The sequence below is a fragment of the Strigops habroptila genome, chromosome 1 (genome assembly GCF_004027225.2).
Source record: "Strigops habroptila isolate Jane chromosome 1, bStrHab1.2.pri, whole genome shotgun sequence".
Classification (NCBI taxonomy): domain Eukaryota; kingdom Metazoa; phylum Chordata; class Aves; order Psittaciformes; family Psittacidae; genus Strigops; species Strigops habroptila.
The window spans coordinates 132,442,052-132,453,966 of NC_044277.2; the positions used below are offsets into that span (position 1 = coordinate 132,442,052).

The 11,915-nt window shown below is 49.4% G+C and overlaps 3 protein-coding genes across 6 annotated transcripts in view; all 3 read right to left on the minus strand.

Moving 5' to 3' along the window:
* HOXA3 (homeobox A3) overlaps positions 1 to 11,719 on the minus strand; it is a 45,036-nt gene extending 33,317 nt beyond the window's left edge. For 2 of the 4 annotated variants that reach the window (XM_030511523.1, XM_030511511.1), the window contains exon 1: positions 11,392 to 11,719. The gene's annotated coding sequence lies outside the window, so the exon portion shown is untranslated. The remainder of the gene's footprint in view (positions 1 to 11,391) is intronic. The other 2 variants (XM_030511501.1, XM_030511542.1) reach the window with 2 other exon arrangements.
* Positions 457 to 5,304, minus strand: HOXA5 (homeobox A5). The gene is made up of 2 exons (XM_030511630.1): positions 2,432 to 5,304; positions 457 to 1,435 (listed from the first exon to the last, which is right to left on the minus strand). Exons 1-2 carry the CDS (start codon positions 2,994 to 2,996, stop codon positions 1,185 to 1,187), a joined length of 816 nt encoding a protein of 271 aa, XP_030367490.1. The 5' UTR covers positions 2,997 to 5,304; the 3' UTR covers positions 457 to 1,184.
* On the minus strand, positions 457 to 7,250 carry HOXA6 (homeobox A6). Its single transcript, XM_030511640.1, has 3 exons — positions 6,721 to 7,250; positions 2,432 to 5,336; positions 457 to 1,435 (listed from the first exon to the last, which is right to left on the minus strand). Exons 1-2 carry the CDS (start codon positions 7,154 to 7,156, stop codon positions 5,077 to 5,079), a joined length of 696 nt encoding a protein of 231 aa, XP_030367500.1. The 5' UTR covers positions 7,157 to 7,250; the 3' UTR covers positions 457 to 1,435; positions 2,432 to 5,076.
* Positions 11,720 to 11,915: the final 196 nt, after the last annotated feature.

Consider the following 11,915-nt stretch of genomic DNA (forward strand, 5'->3'; position numbering starts at 1 on the left):
CAAACACGCCTTGGAGTTAGCAGCGTGTTTTAACAAAGCACATGGGGTGTGTGTTCTCTTTTTTTTTCCGACCATCAGCAAACATCCAACAGTTGATTCACCCACAAAGGGTGTTGATTGTGGTCCTGCGATGCAGCTTTTCACCTAGCGAGAAACCAGTAATGAGGAACTTGTGGTCAAACTTTCAACTAAAAATAATGGTAGCGGACAATCGCAGCACTACCATTTGCACCGTGCAGCAAGAGCCAGGTAAAATAATATTACAAACTCTGAATGGGTTAATTTTCTTTTTTTTTTTTTTTTTTTAGAGGCAAATCAGGAAGCACAACTTCTTGCTTTGCACAGATCAGGTCACGAAAACTTTACAATAGAAAGTTTATTTTTTTGTTGATTTCCAGTCAAGTTTTTTTAAAAACAAATAATAATAATAAAAAAAAAAAGCTGATCACAGTTTGCTCAAACAGCCAGACTTTGACTATATTTGTAACTTTGTTCACAAAAAACATACATCACAGAAGCTGCGCTTAATAAGAGCCACTTCTAAGAGTTCGTGCAAAGAGTCATATACAAAGGCACAGCAAGGACATACTGCTTGGAATCACAGTTTTCGTCACAGATTCACTATTCACTACACGTAGGACAAGTTCAGTTGATTTCATCATTTCACCTCTACAACAGCATTAATTACACAGGAATTATATAGGTAGTTTGAATAAAAATATTTTTAACAGCTTGGAGCTATACAGACATTAACACTTGACCACACATGCACAGTTAAGCAGGTTGAGTGCAACACATAACATTTGTACTAAACCGGGGGAGGGTTTCTTTCTCTCTCTCTTTTTTTTTTTCTTCCTTTTTTTTTCTTCTTTTTTGTTTAGTTTAGTTTTGTTTTAACAGTTACTTCAAGTAACACAGCTCGCTTTATATAAATAAGTTAAAACATCTATTATTTTTTTCAAGACAAAGCCATTCAAGACAAAGAAATGTACGATAAAAGCAGATCTACTTATACACGCGAGAGAATGGTAATAAACAGGCTCATGATTAAAAGATGAATAAGGGCGACAAGAACAGGGTTTCTTCACAGAAGTAACACAAGGAAGTTTTAGAAAGTCAACTTAGTACTGACATGAGACGCAGGGTCAGCTAATACTGCTCAGTACTTTTAATTGATCAAACGCTTAGGGACGGAATGCCCCTCCTGCAGCTGCCATGCTCATACTTTTCAGCTTATTATCCTTTTTCCATTTCATTCTCCTGTTTTGGAACCAGATCTTTATTTGTCTCTCTGAGAGGCAAAGAGCATGTGCTATTTCAATCCTTCTTCTGCGGGTCAGGTATCTATTGAAGTGAAATTCCTTTTCCAGCTCCAAGGTCTGATAGCGGGTGTAAGCAGTCCGAGCCCTTTTCCCTTCTGGTCCCCCTATGTTGTCTGGAAGAGAAAAGTACATGATTTAGAATCTCAGCAGCCACTCGGATCTTTCGTGACTTGCTGCAGCTACCAGCGTCCCGGACCGTTATTCTCAGTCCTGCTTGGTTTTGTTTCTGGTTTGGCTAAACGCTCAACAAGTTTCTTCCTCCAGCCCCTGTTAGGAAAGGCTTGGGGGAGGGGGATTTGGTGGTTTCGGTAAGTTTTCGCTTGGATTTGGCGTTCGATTTTTTTTTTTAATTGATTTTTTGGGTCATTTTTTTAGGGCTAACACCCCACACCCCCACCTTCCCCAAATAAGCTGTTTTGGAGGATGCTTCTGCTGCTAGCTGTGTTTTCAGGGCTGGGAGACCAAAGCTGAAGCATGCAGCCCTTTCCCACGGCTGAGCTGGGGAAGGCTCTGGGAGGCGCCGAGCCCCCGGCTGCTCCCCCAGCACCCAGGGCAGGGCAAGTACCCAGGGCGGAAAGTTGCTTCGCTTCCCCGCTCCCCTCGAGCCCTCTCCCCGGAGTTTGGGGCGACTCGCCCCCCCTCCCCCTCCCTACGGCTTCCCAGCAGTGAAAACTGCCCTCCTCGCCCTCTCCTATTCTCTTTTTAATATGGCTCGGCAAAATAAATGGGGTCAGCCGCTCCGTTCCCACTGGAGGAGCCCCCTTCCAGAGGAGAGCCGGGAGCAGCTTCTGCTCCCGAGCCCCTTCGGGAAGGCGCTTGCTGCTCTCCCGCTGCCCGCCGAGGCCGGCGCTGGGAGCCGGCCGGGCTGGGTTGCTGGGGCAGGGCGGGTTCTTTACATTTCTTTTCATCTTTTTGAGGGGGGGGACACGGCTCTCCCTGAGAAGGGAGCGTGCTTCCTTGAGAGCAGACTTGTGCTGTGCGCGGAGGCTGCCCGCTCTCACGCCCTCCTCTCCCCCTCTCCCCGACCTTGCTCGGCACAGCCACCCGGTTTACATCAAATCCTCCTTTTCCTCCAGAGAAATAAAGAAAGAACAGGGTATTTGCTTTACCATGACTTATGTGCAGTTTTCGCATCCAGGGGTAGATCTGGGGCTGTGAAGGCTGGGCTGTGCTTTGGTCGGTCGGGGCACTTGCCTGCTCGCTGCTTGCTGGAGTGTCTTCCTCAGTCCCGGACGAGGTGCCAACCCCGTCCCTGCTGATGTGCGTGTTGCTGCTGGAATTGGACGAAGTGCTGGTGGAGTTGGCGAGGGAGTTTTTCACCCCGTGGTGACTCTCGCTGGTGACAGGCGAACCGGCCACGGCGGTGCAGGGCAGAGGGTCGGGGGGAGGCGAGTGGGAAGCCGTCGCGGGCTGGTTGTACCTGGGCTCTGTCGAGGCAGAGGTGGTGTTGGCCGGGTAACTGCGGGGTCTCTCACTGGCACCAAAGTGGGTGGAAGCAGAGCGCCCGACGCTGAGGTCCATGCCATTGTAGCCGTATCCGTACCTGCCGGAGTGCATGCTGCCGGAGTCCCTGTATTGCTCGCTCACCGAGCTGTGATCTCCATAATTATGTAACGGGTAGTCCGGGCCATTTGGATAGCGACCGCAAAATGAGTTTACAAAATAAGAGCTCATTTGTTTTTTGATATGTGTGCTTGATTTGTGGCTCTTGGTCGTTTTGTGCGTCTATAGCACCCTTGCACAATTTATGATGAATTATGGAAATGACTGGGACATGTACTTGGTTCCCTCCTACGTAGGCACCCAAATATGGGGTACGGCTCCACATCACGTGCTTTTGTTGTCCAGTCGTAAATCCTGCCTGATGACCTCTAGAGGTAAACTCGTGCACTGGTGGGGGAGCTGGGAGGGCGCGGGCGGCCCCGGGCGCGCCGCCGCTGCGCGCCACCGCCTCCGCTGCCCGCCCGTCAGCCGGCCTCCAGCGCCACCCGCTGGCGGCGCGGGGGATGGCGGCGGCTCCGCAGGGTCGGCCCGGGGTGACGGCCCCCGACGGCGAAGCGGAGCGGAGCGGGGCATGCCGCAGCCGGCAGCGGCGGAGGGGCGGTGGGGCCGGCGCGGCCGGCTCCCCCGCCGCGGCCAGCGGAGAGCTCGGCGTGCAGGGAGCGCTCCGCTTTGTGCCTGCTTTCTCCGCCGTGCGGGGCTTATTTACACCAGTTTACAAATTCTGCGTGATCCATCCTCAGCTGCTGGCCACGCTTATGTTCCTTCTCTCTCTACATATATATTTTAGTTTATTTTTCTCCCTGCTTTTTCCCGTACCGGCGGTTTCGAGAGGCACCCGGGTCCTGCCGATGCGAAATGGCAGGTACCTATGAAAGATAAATATCGTGCAGCGTTTTTCCAACTAGGGGGTCAAATTCCTGGCGGCTTTACGGCCGCCACTATTTTTCCGCATCTCGGGAAAAAAACAACACCCAACAAAACCAACCAAACCTCTATATGCGGCGGTAGCCATTTTTCATTAGTATTTTCCAGATTTGGCTTTTAAAATGTTTAGAGCGGTAGCCCAAATCGCGCTGTCTTCCAAACAAAAGAGCCTCGATGCATATAAAAGTGTATTTGTACACAGCTTCACACGCACACTCACGCACACACAACATAATATAGATATAACGTATATATTAATATTTTCGCTGCGCTCATTTTACTTGTACAGAACTCGAAGTGGAAGCCTTTTATGGCAGCTACTTTTCTCTACAGTATCTGTTTATTTTTTGTTTCCAGTGCTAAGAAATGCGAATGTGAATTAAGATACCACACAAGCGAGGAAGAAGATCCCTGCCTTAATGATAGACACTTTTAATTAAAAATAAAAATAAAAATAAAGTAAAGAAAATAAAAAAGATCGACCCAAGCCCCCGAAGCCCCAAGAAATGTAGTCCATAATTCAAAGCCCCTTCAGTGTATAGCTGAGCTCACCGAAACCTCAGTGTAAGCTCAACGGGAACCACAGAAATTCGCCCGCCTCGAAACCTCTTCCCTCGCTTCCCCTGAAGTTTAACGCCGAGTTTTTACTTTAATACCAGTAGTGCACATTAGGCAGTTTAGCGGCATTTAAAATAAATCTCTCTGCAATTCATCTTCGCTTTAACTGCAAGATTATACCCAGGGGTTTATAGAACGATTTTTAAAAAGGATTTTTTCTTTCCTTTTTACTATTTAAATATCTTATACATGCGTAAAACTTTTTTTCCTCCCCTGAAGACCATAAGCTCCCAAACACACCACAACGAGACGGCCCGATGTAGCGGGACTTAGCAAAAACAGAAACCCAACATTTTCTAAAATCTCTCGTATTTCTACAGTATGAACACTGTTAATTAAAAAAAAAAAAAATTAAAAAATCCCTCGCTGGTCTCTTCTCACACAGGTTCGCCAGGGACACTCACTCACACAAAAATGCTCACCACAAACATTTCAAAATCTGGGCCATTTCTCTAAGACTTTAAGCAACGCCGTCTATGCTTTGGGAAGGTGGTTATGTACATAGGTGCCTGTAGCTCGAAAGTTAGGACTTCCACATATATTAAAGAAAGTCACAGATGATTGCAAATGTACATCTTTTAACCAAGCCTTTGGGGAATTAATAGACTGTGACAAACCTATAGGATTTTACTAGCAGAAGGAACACAAGGTAAATAATAGGAATAGTAAGCGCTAAGGAAAGGCCTGGTAGCGTTTATTAAACGTGGTTCTACTCCCCTGACTTTTCCTCTGTTTCTTCGCTGCTGGGCTGTGTGGAATTTATGAATTTGTTTTCCTTTTTCCATTTCATCCGCCTGTTTTGAAACCATATTTTAATCTGGCGTTCAGTAAGGCAGAGAGCGTTTGCAATCTCAATACGTCGTCTTCGGGTTAAGTATCTGTTAAAATGAAATTCCTTCTCTAACTCTAGCGTTTGGTATCTGGTGTAAGTTTGCCTCCCTCGTCTCCCATGAGTTCCATATACTGTACCTGTAGAAGTAAAGACAAAATGATCGCATTGGACAGGGCCCAGTGATTTCAGACCAGAAAGAGCGATTAGTATATTCTGCCTCCTTTTGCAGGCACAATCACAGAGGGGTGGGGGTGGGGGGTGAGAATTGCTGTGGTTTCCTGGAGGCTTTTTTTCCCTTTCTTTCTCTTTTTGTCCCTCTTTTCCTTTTCTCCTGCCTGACCAGCTGTAAATGCGGATGTGCAGCGTGCTTAGAGTGGTGGGGTAACTGGGGTACGAAGAGGCTTTAAGGTGGACCCAGGCAAAATGCAGTAGGTAGCACGCGTGTGAATCCCTGAGCAGTGTGTATCCTCTGCGTGTTGCGAGCCTGTGCGCACACACATGTACACGCACACGTGTGCGATCCGTGGAGCTGCACGCATGTGTGTGTGTGCGTGTATGCACGCATATGCGGGTGTGTTTACAGAAACATGCTCTATTGCCATGGCTGTGACTACAGAGGGGCTGTGATTTAAGTATAATTATATACATCAGCTGAAGATCATAGCACAGCCTCTGCCATTTGCTCCGGAATTTATTGCCCTCGAATGCAAAACAGCATCAGAAAGGTCTTGCTAAAAAAGTTTAACTTCCAAAAAAGAAATGCAACCCACAGTCCAGCAAACATAAACTCGGGAGGAGGGAAGACATTAACAAACACTGGAAGTAAACGTCTTACTATGGGATTATTAAAAATAAGTGCTACCCCAATACATAACCCCCACCCCTCTTCCCCCAAGCACCACTCCTGGTCAGAATAGTTCAATTACGTGAAGTTCACTCCTAAGTCAGAGAAAATCAGAAATGCGATGCCATGGAAGTGCGCCCACGGCTCCAGAAACGTGCTCTCAATCTCCAATACTTACAGGCTAATGAGCTGGGGGAGGGGGGCGAGGAGGAATGTGCCACAAATGCATTGGATCCTCAGAACAGAGGGCATATTCCCTGAATCTCCCTCTGACACAATGAAGAAGCGGAGCAGGGGCTGTGGGGTGGCTTTAGGAAAGTGGTAAAACTGCTCTGCTGCTGGTTTTGCTCTTTTTTACTTCTTTTTCTTTCCTTTTTTTTTTTTTTGTTAATAATTATTATTATTATTTTTGCCTGCTTCCTAAGGATTCCCCGTTAACTTCCACCAGTGAACCCACAAGCTGGTGGCACCATCCCAGGGTGCCAACGTGCCAGGTCTAAAATAACCTGGGAAGGTTTCCTGTTACACAGTGCCCTGCAGGACCCTTTTCTCTCCAGCAGCCTGGACTTTATCTAAGAACCAAACCAAAACAAAAAATCTTGGGGAAAGAAACTTTTCCTTCCTCCCCACACCCCACACCCCCCCACCTCCTTCCCCATTGCATCCGAGTGCCTTACCAGCGCAGGAGTTCATCCGCTGCATCCAGGGGTAAACAGGGCTCGTGTACTTCCGGTCGGTGCCTTCGTCATTTACAATTTTGGCTTGGACGCCGCTGGATTTGTACTGTTGATCGGGAGGAAAGTGCAGGTAGTCCCCGGGCCCCCTCTGTTTGCCACTGCTGGAGGGAGAGGCGCTACTAATTTCCTTGTCCGAATAAAAACAAGAGGCTCCGTACTCATAGGAAGCCCGATTGCAAGCAATGACGGTGTTGGACTGTTGGTAGAAACAAGGTGAGGTGTAAGTCTTGTCCTGCAGGCTGCTTGCCCCGTAAGAAGCCGGAAAATGCCTGAGAGCATCATAGCCCGCCGGGTAAAGGGGGATCTGCCCGAGGAAAGAGTCCTGGCCTCCGGGCAGGCTCCCCGGGAAAGTGGGATTCACGAAATAGGAACTCATTTGCTCTTCCCCCTCGCCCGGACTGTGATTTGTTGTGTATTAGTACATCTGGCGATAACTATTAGGAGTCATCGAAGTGGTTTGTTTCTGGATGGCCGAGCGCCAAAAGCGACAGCAGAAAATAGGAGCAGCTGACGGCGGGGCGGCCAATGGGAGCGCGCGCGGCGCCCGCTCCCCCGGGGCCGCCGCCACCGCGCCGCCAACTTACCGGCAGCCCCGGCCCCGCCGCGCCGCCCCGCGCAGCCCCGCGCAGCGCCGCGGGGACGGCCGCGCCCCCGGGCGGCACCGCCCCGCCGGCGGGAGGGAGCCCCATCGTAATAATAATAATAATAATAATAATAGTAATAATAGTAATAATTCCAGGCAATGTGGCAGCGGCGGACGGGGGGAGACCCTCCCCCGCGGGGGGGTCGGAGGTGTGTGGAGGGGGGCGACGCGCCCGTCACGGGGCCGCCAACTTTCAAGAGAGGGAGCCGTGTAGCCGTGTGGGGATGGGGGGCGAAGTGCTCCGGCCCTCCGGTGGAGGAAGGGGGACATGATGAAGGGGGGGAAGGATGGAGGCAGCGGTGGATGCTGCGGAGGGAAAGTTTGGAGTGGATGGAGCGCGCGAAAGGGGAAGAGGAGCGCCGCACAACGCAGCGCGGGACGGGGTGGGGGGACGGTCCAGCCTCTCTCAATTTTCCCACCACTATTCCACAACCGCATTCCGGAGGTTTTAGCCGATTTTTAAATTTATTTCATTGTTTTCACTCCGCTGAGGCTTCCCTTCGGAGCTCGTCTGAGCGCCGAACCTAGCTTTCGTGGGAGAAACTAACGCGTCCTGCGTGGAAGAGGTCTCATATATTAATGAACACCCTCATAATTAACGCGGAGGTTTCGGCAGTGGTAGGAAATGGTGGTCTTCTGGAGAATGAGATTTTTGGTTTGCACCAAGTGCCCAGGAAGGCCCCGGGAAGGGCTGGGCTGGCTCCCGGCGCTCCCTGAGCAGCCCAGCTAAAGTTCCACGTGTCTCTGCTCCCTGAGTTCCCCCCCGCCAGAGTCGAGCCAAGGGAATCAAACATTCAAATTCAGAAACGAACCAGTAGGAATATTCCTAATTAATACAGCCCCTCTAATGAGTCAGCAGAAACCAATCGGTTTCGTTGTTTCTCCGAATAATTTGATTAAACGCGGATGTGTGTCTTCAAGAGGAGGAAAAAAACCCCTAACAAACCTACATGAAACAAGCATTTCCACCTCAATTTTTCAATGGCAGTTACCCCATAGCGGAAATATAATTCTTGGCCCAGGGCAGGGACGGTAACAGTGCTGATGAAATTCGCTGAGGCGCTTTGAATTCAGCCATAACCCTGCAGTTCCTGCAGATAACATGAGGTTGCTCATTCCAAGCTGTGTTTACTCATAATCCGTGCCCATTACAACAGATTGAATAGCCTAATTCTAAAGGCCCTCTGACGGAAAGTGACATTCGTAAGAGCCCTGTTTCCTGAAGCAGCATTCAAAAGAGAGTTTTGTTGTTGTTGGGAGACTATTTGTCTCATTTCCGGGGGCAGATTACGATACCTATAAAACAGTAGTGAGTTAAACCATCGCTCCACAATAGTTTGTATTGTTCACAGTCCCAGCTGGACTTTCACATTCAGATGTTGATTGCCTCCAATTTTTCCCCCTTTTTTCCCAACTTCCTTAACCTCTTCATGCAGGCTAATCCATAAACACACCTGGTAGAATTACAGCTCACTAGCTGCGTGCTTTGGGAGGTCAGTTCGGAAACGTGTATTTCCTGAAAGCCAGCCTTCTCCAGAAAAAGTTCTTTCTTTTTTTACTCAGTGTGAATAGTTACGAAAAGGAAACAACATCATCAGACAAGCACACAGCACGCTAAATACAAAGGGGGTTTTAAAATAGCAAATTTTCACCAACACAGGTCAGAACGAAAACGCACCATGAAAATGAATACTGGGGGCAAGCGAAACCCACCGGCCTCTCTTTTAAAAAGTTGAGACCGGATGGGGGGGTTTTAATCCATCACACAGAGACCAAAGTTAAAAAACCGCGCCAGGCTTAGTTATATTTACATTTTATAGCATCGGTTACAGACCGGTTTCTTTTTACCCTCTCTTTTTCTTTTTGTTTCTTTCCTCTTTTTCAAGTTATTGTTTGCGCTCAAACCAAACTGTCACAAGCCCGACCGCAGGCAGCAAAAACATTTCTTCGTTGATCCCATAATATGGAAAGGACTGAAATGTGCACGTTTGCCTGGCTGGGTCGTGTTCGAGTAGTTGCTGTGACAGCTGAACAATCTACACTGCAATCTCCGCTTCAGTCACATTCAGGCGTCCTCTTCGCTCCTCCCCCTACCCCCAGAAAACCCCGAGGTACAATAATCTGTGACCCCCCAGCTCTGCCGGGGAAAATGCCCTGCCCGGGCACATTTCACAGCAGTTTCCCTTCGCCTTTTCCCCACTCTGGAAAGCAGAAAGCCAGCCGCTGCATTTTTGCCACCGCAACAAAGTCACACTTGGTAATATGCGCGGATTTTATCCGCCTTTTATTTGTTTTCGGAATGCCCCTCACCCCCAGCACCTCCTCCGCCAAGCACATCGCCGTCCTCCTCCCGCCGAAACCGGGCCGGCTGCCCCGGGCACCCTCGGATACAGGTGCGGGGCCAGTTACCCTCTTAAGCTTAAAGCCTCCTTCTCCTCGTATATAAAACCACTTACAAATCCTTCTCATGCTCGGCAGCGTCACCACAATCAACCTTTACCTAATAGCTCCTAATCCAAACAGTTTGGGCAAGGCGAACCGTTGTTTAGACTGGCGGGGTACCGGGAGCCTGGCCGGGGGGGGGCTGGCGGCTCCTCCCCAGCTTCCCCCGGTGATATTTTACAGTTGACACACACCGCGGTAGAAGCAGAAGGGAAGGGAAGGGGAGGGGGCAGAGCCGGTCCTGCCGGAATATCTTGCCCGGGGGCAAGTTGCGATGCTCTCGTAGAAGACGGTTGGCCGGAATTATGTAATTCTTTTTGTTAATATTATTATATTTTTTTGTATTTTGGAGGTGTTCTCTTTGGGTTTCCCCCGAGCAGCTTTGCCCTTCGCAGGGCCCGCGCGCGCGGCTCCGCGCCCTCCTCCGCCGTTCCGCCACGCCGTGGCAGCACTGAGCACCCGCTGCCCCGCAATAAATAATCCGGCGCTCACTGCAGCTCCAGTCCGGCGGATACCGCAATGCAATGCAAATGCAATGCTTTATCAGCTCGGCAGCACAACCACAGCCGAGGCCAACACTTAAAGCCCTTCGAGCCTCTCGTTCGCCATGGGGAGGCGGGAGCGGCGGCGGGGAATTGTTGGGAGGGGGGTGTCTCCGGGGCGCCGTCCCCGGGGCCCCTCTCCCCCTCACCGGCATACACCGTGGGGCACCAACCCGACAGCCGCCGCTCCCCCCGCCCCAGCGCCTCACCGTAACAGTCACAACAACGAGAGAAAGGGGGGGGTGTGGGGGGGAAGCAAAAGCTCCATCTCCGGAGCTGGGATCGGTTTATCCGTTCCGCGCAGCCGAGGCGCCCAAGCTACCCACAGCGGAAAGCGCCAGGAACGCCGTTCCCACGGACCCACGGCGGGGCACAGGGGTTTTGCAGGCAGCGCTGGATCTGATAAAGAAAATCAAAGACACATTCCGCGCTGTTTCCCCCATCTAGAATAACCTTTCGCCTGGACATGCCGGAGAAGCCAGGAGACATTGTGCTGACTTACGGGTTTTTTTCTGAAATGCTAAAACATAAATCACATCTAAATTTCAGCCGCCGCAAATGAACTTTAAGTTAATGCTGCGAAATAATGAAAAAATAAATTAATGTTGAAGGGGGGGAATTTTTTTTTCCCTGACGCTGGGGAAAAAAAAAAATAATTAAAAATCCCCTCGGATTGATGTTGTAAAGCTAAATTATTAGGAAATAATCCGCATGTCACAGAGCCCCCTGACAAATGCAACCAGAAATAAACTTCATTAAAAAAAAAAAAAAATTAAAGCCGCGACTTCCTCGCTAAATAATAGAAAGTAGACATTTTATTTAGGCATATTTTTGCATGCATTTGTTAAGTCGAAATCAACCGAGCTGCAGCCACGTCTATTTTTGACCGCTAACATTTCCACTTGCTTTAATTGCACATGTCTAATATTTAAGCGTATTAAACTATGTATCCCTGCTTACGGTAGTGTCATATACATTTCTCACCTTTTAGGTTCTGGCTCACAGGAGCCCCTGCGACTTTGACAGCTGTCGCTTTGGCTGCACAGGAGACGAATCGCCCTCCTTTTGGTGCCAGAAGAAGCAGGAAATTAGCCAGGTTGCAAGTTGAAAATCTGCCACGCCAGTGCTTGGAATCCAATATGCCACACCTTCCAGCGGGGGAACTGGAAATTGCCATCCCGGATCTGTGTTCTAGGCGGCTGCTTATGCCGAACCTCCGCACACTTTGTTCACTATTGCCTTACAAAGAACAAATGAAATGGGGATTGAAAGCCAGAGAGATCCGAAGCAGGACAGAGCTCAGCAAAAGAATGCGGCTCTATTCTCGCAAGGGAAATTATAAAAAAGTTCATGTTCACGGTTACCATCCACATGACCGACAACGACCAATGGAAAAACCGAACAACTCATAAAGTTGTATTGCAAAGTTGTAAATTTTCATAAACAACAACGGATTTATGGCCTTTTCCTCATCACTAAGAAGAGGCAGGTCTTAGAGAGGCGCCATC

Bases quoted from the DNA above. Each gene is read 5' to 3' on its own strand.
- HOXA6 (XM_030511640.1), bottom strand. From the start codon at position 7,156: ATGAGTTCCTATTTCGTGAATCCCACTTTCCCGGGGAGCCTGCCCGGA. The intron at 5,337-6,720 runs GTAAGGCACTCG...TTACTTCTACAG, and splicing joins GCGGATGAACTCCTGCGCTG to GTACAGTATATGGAACTCAT.
- HOXA5 (XM_030511630.1), bottom strand. From the start codon at position 2,996: ATGAGCTCTTATTTTGTAAACTCATTTTGCGGTCGCTATCCAAATGGC. The intron at 1,436-2,431 runs GTAAAGCAAATA...TTTCTCTTCCAG, and splicing joins AAAACTGCACATAAGTCATG to ACAACATAGGGGGACCAGAA.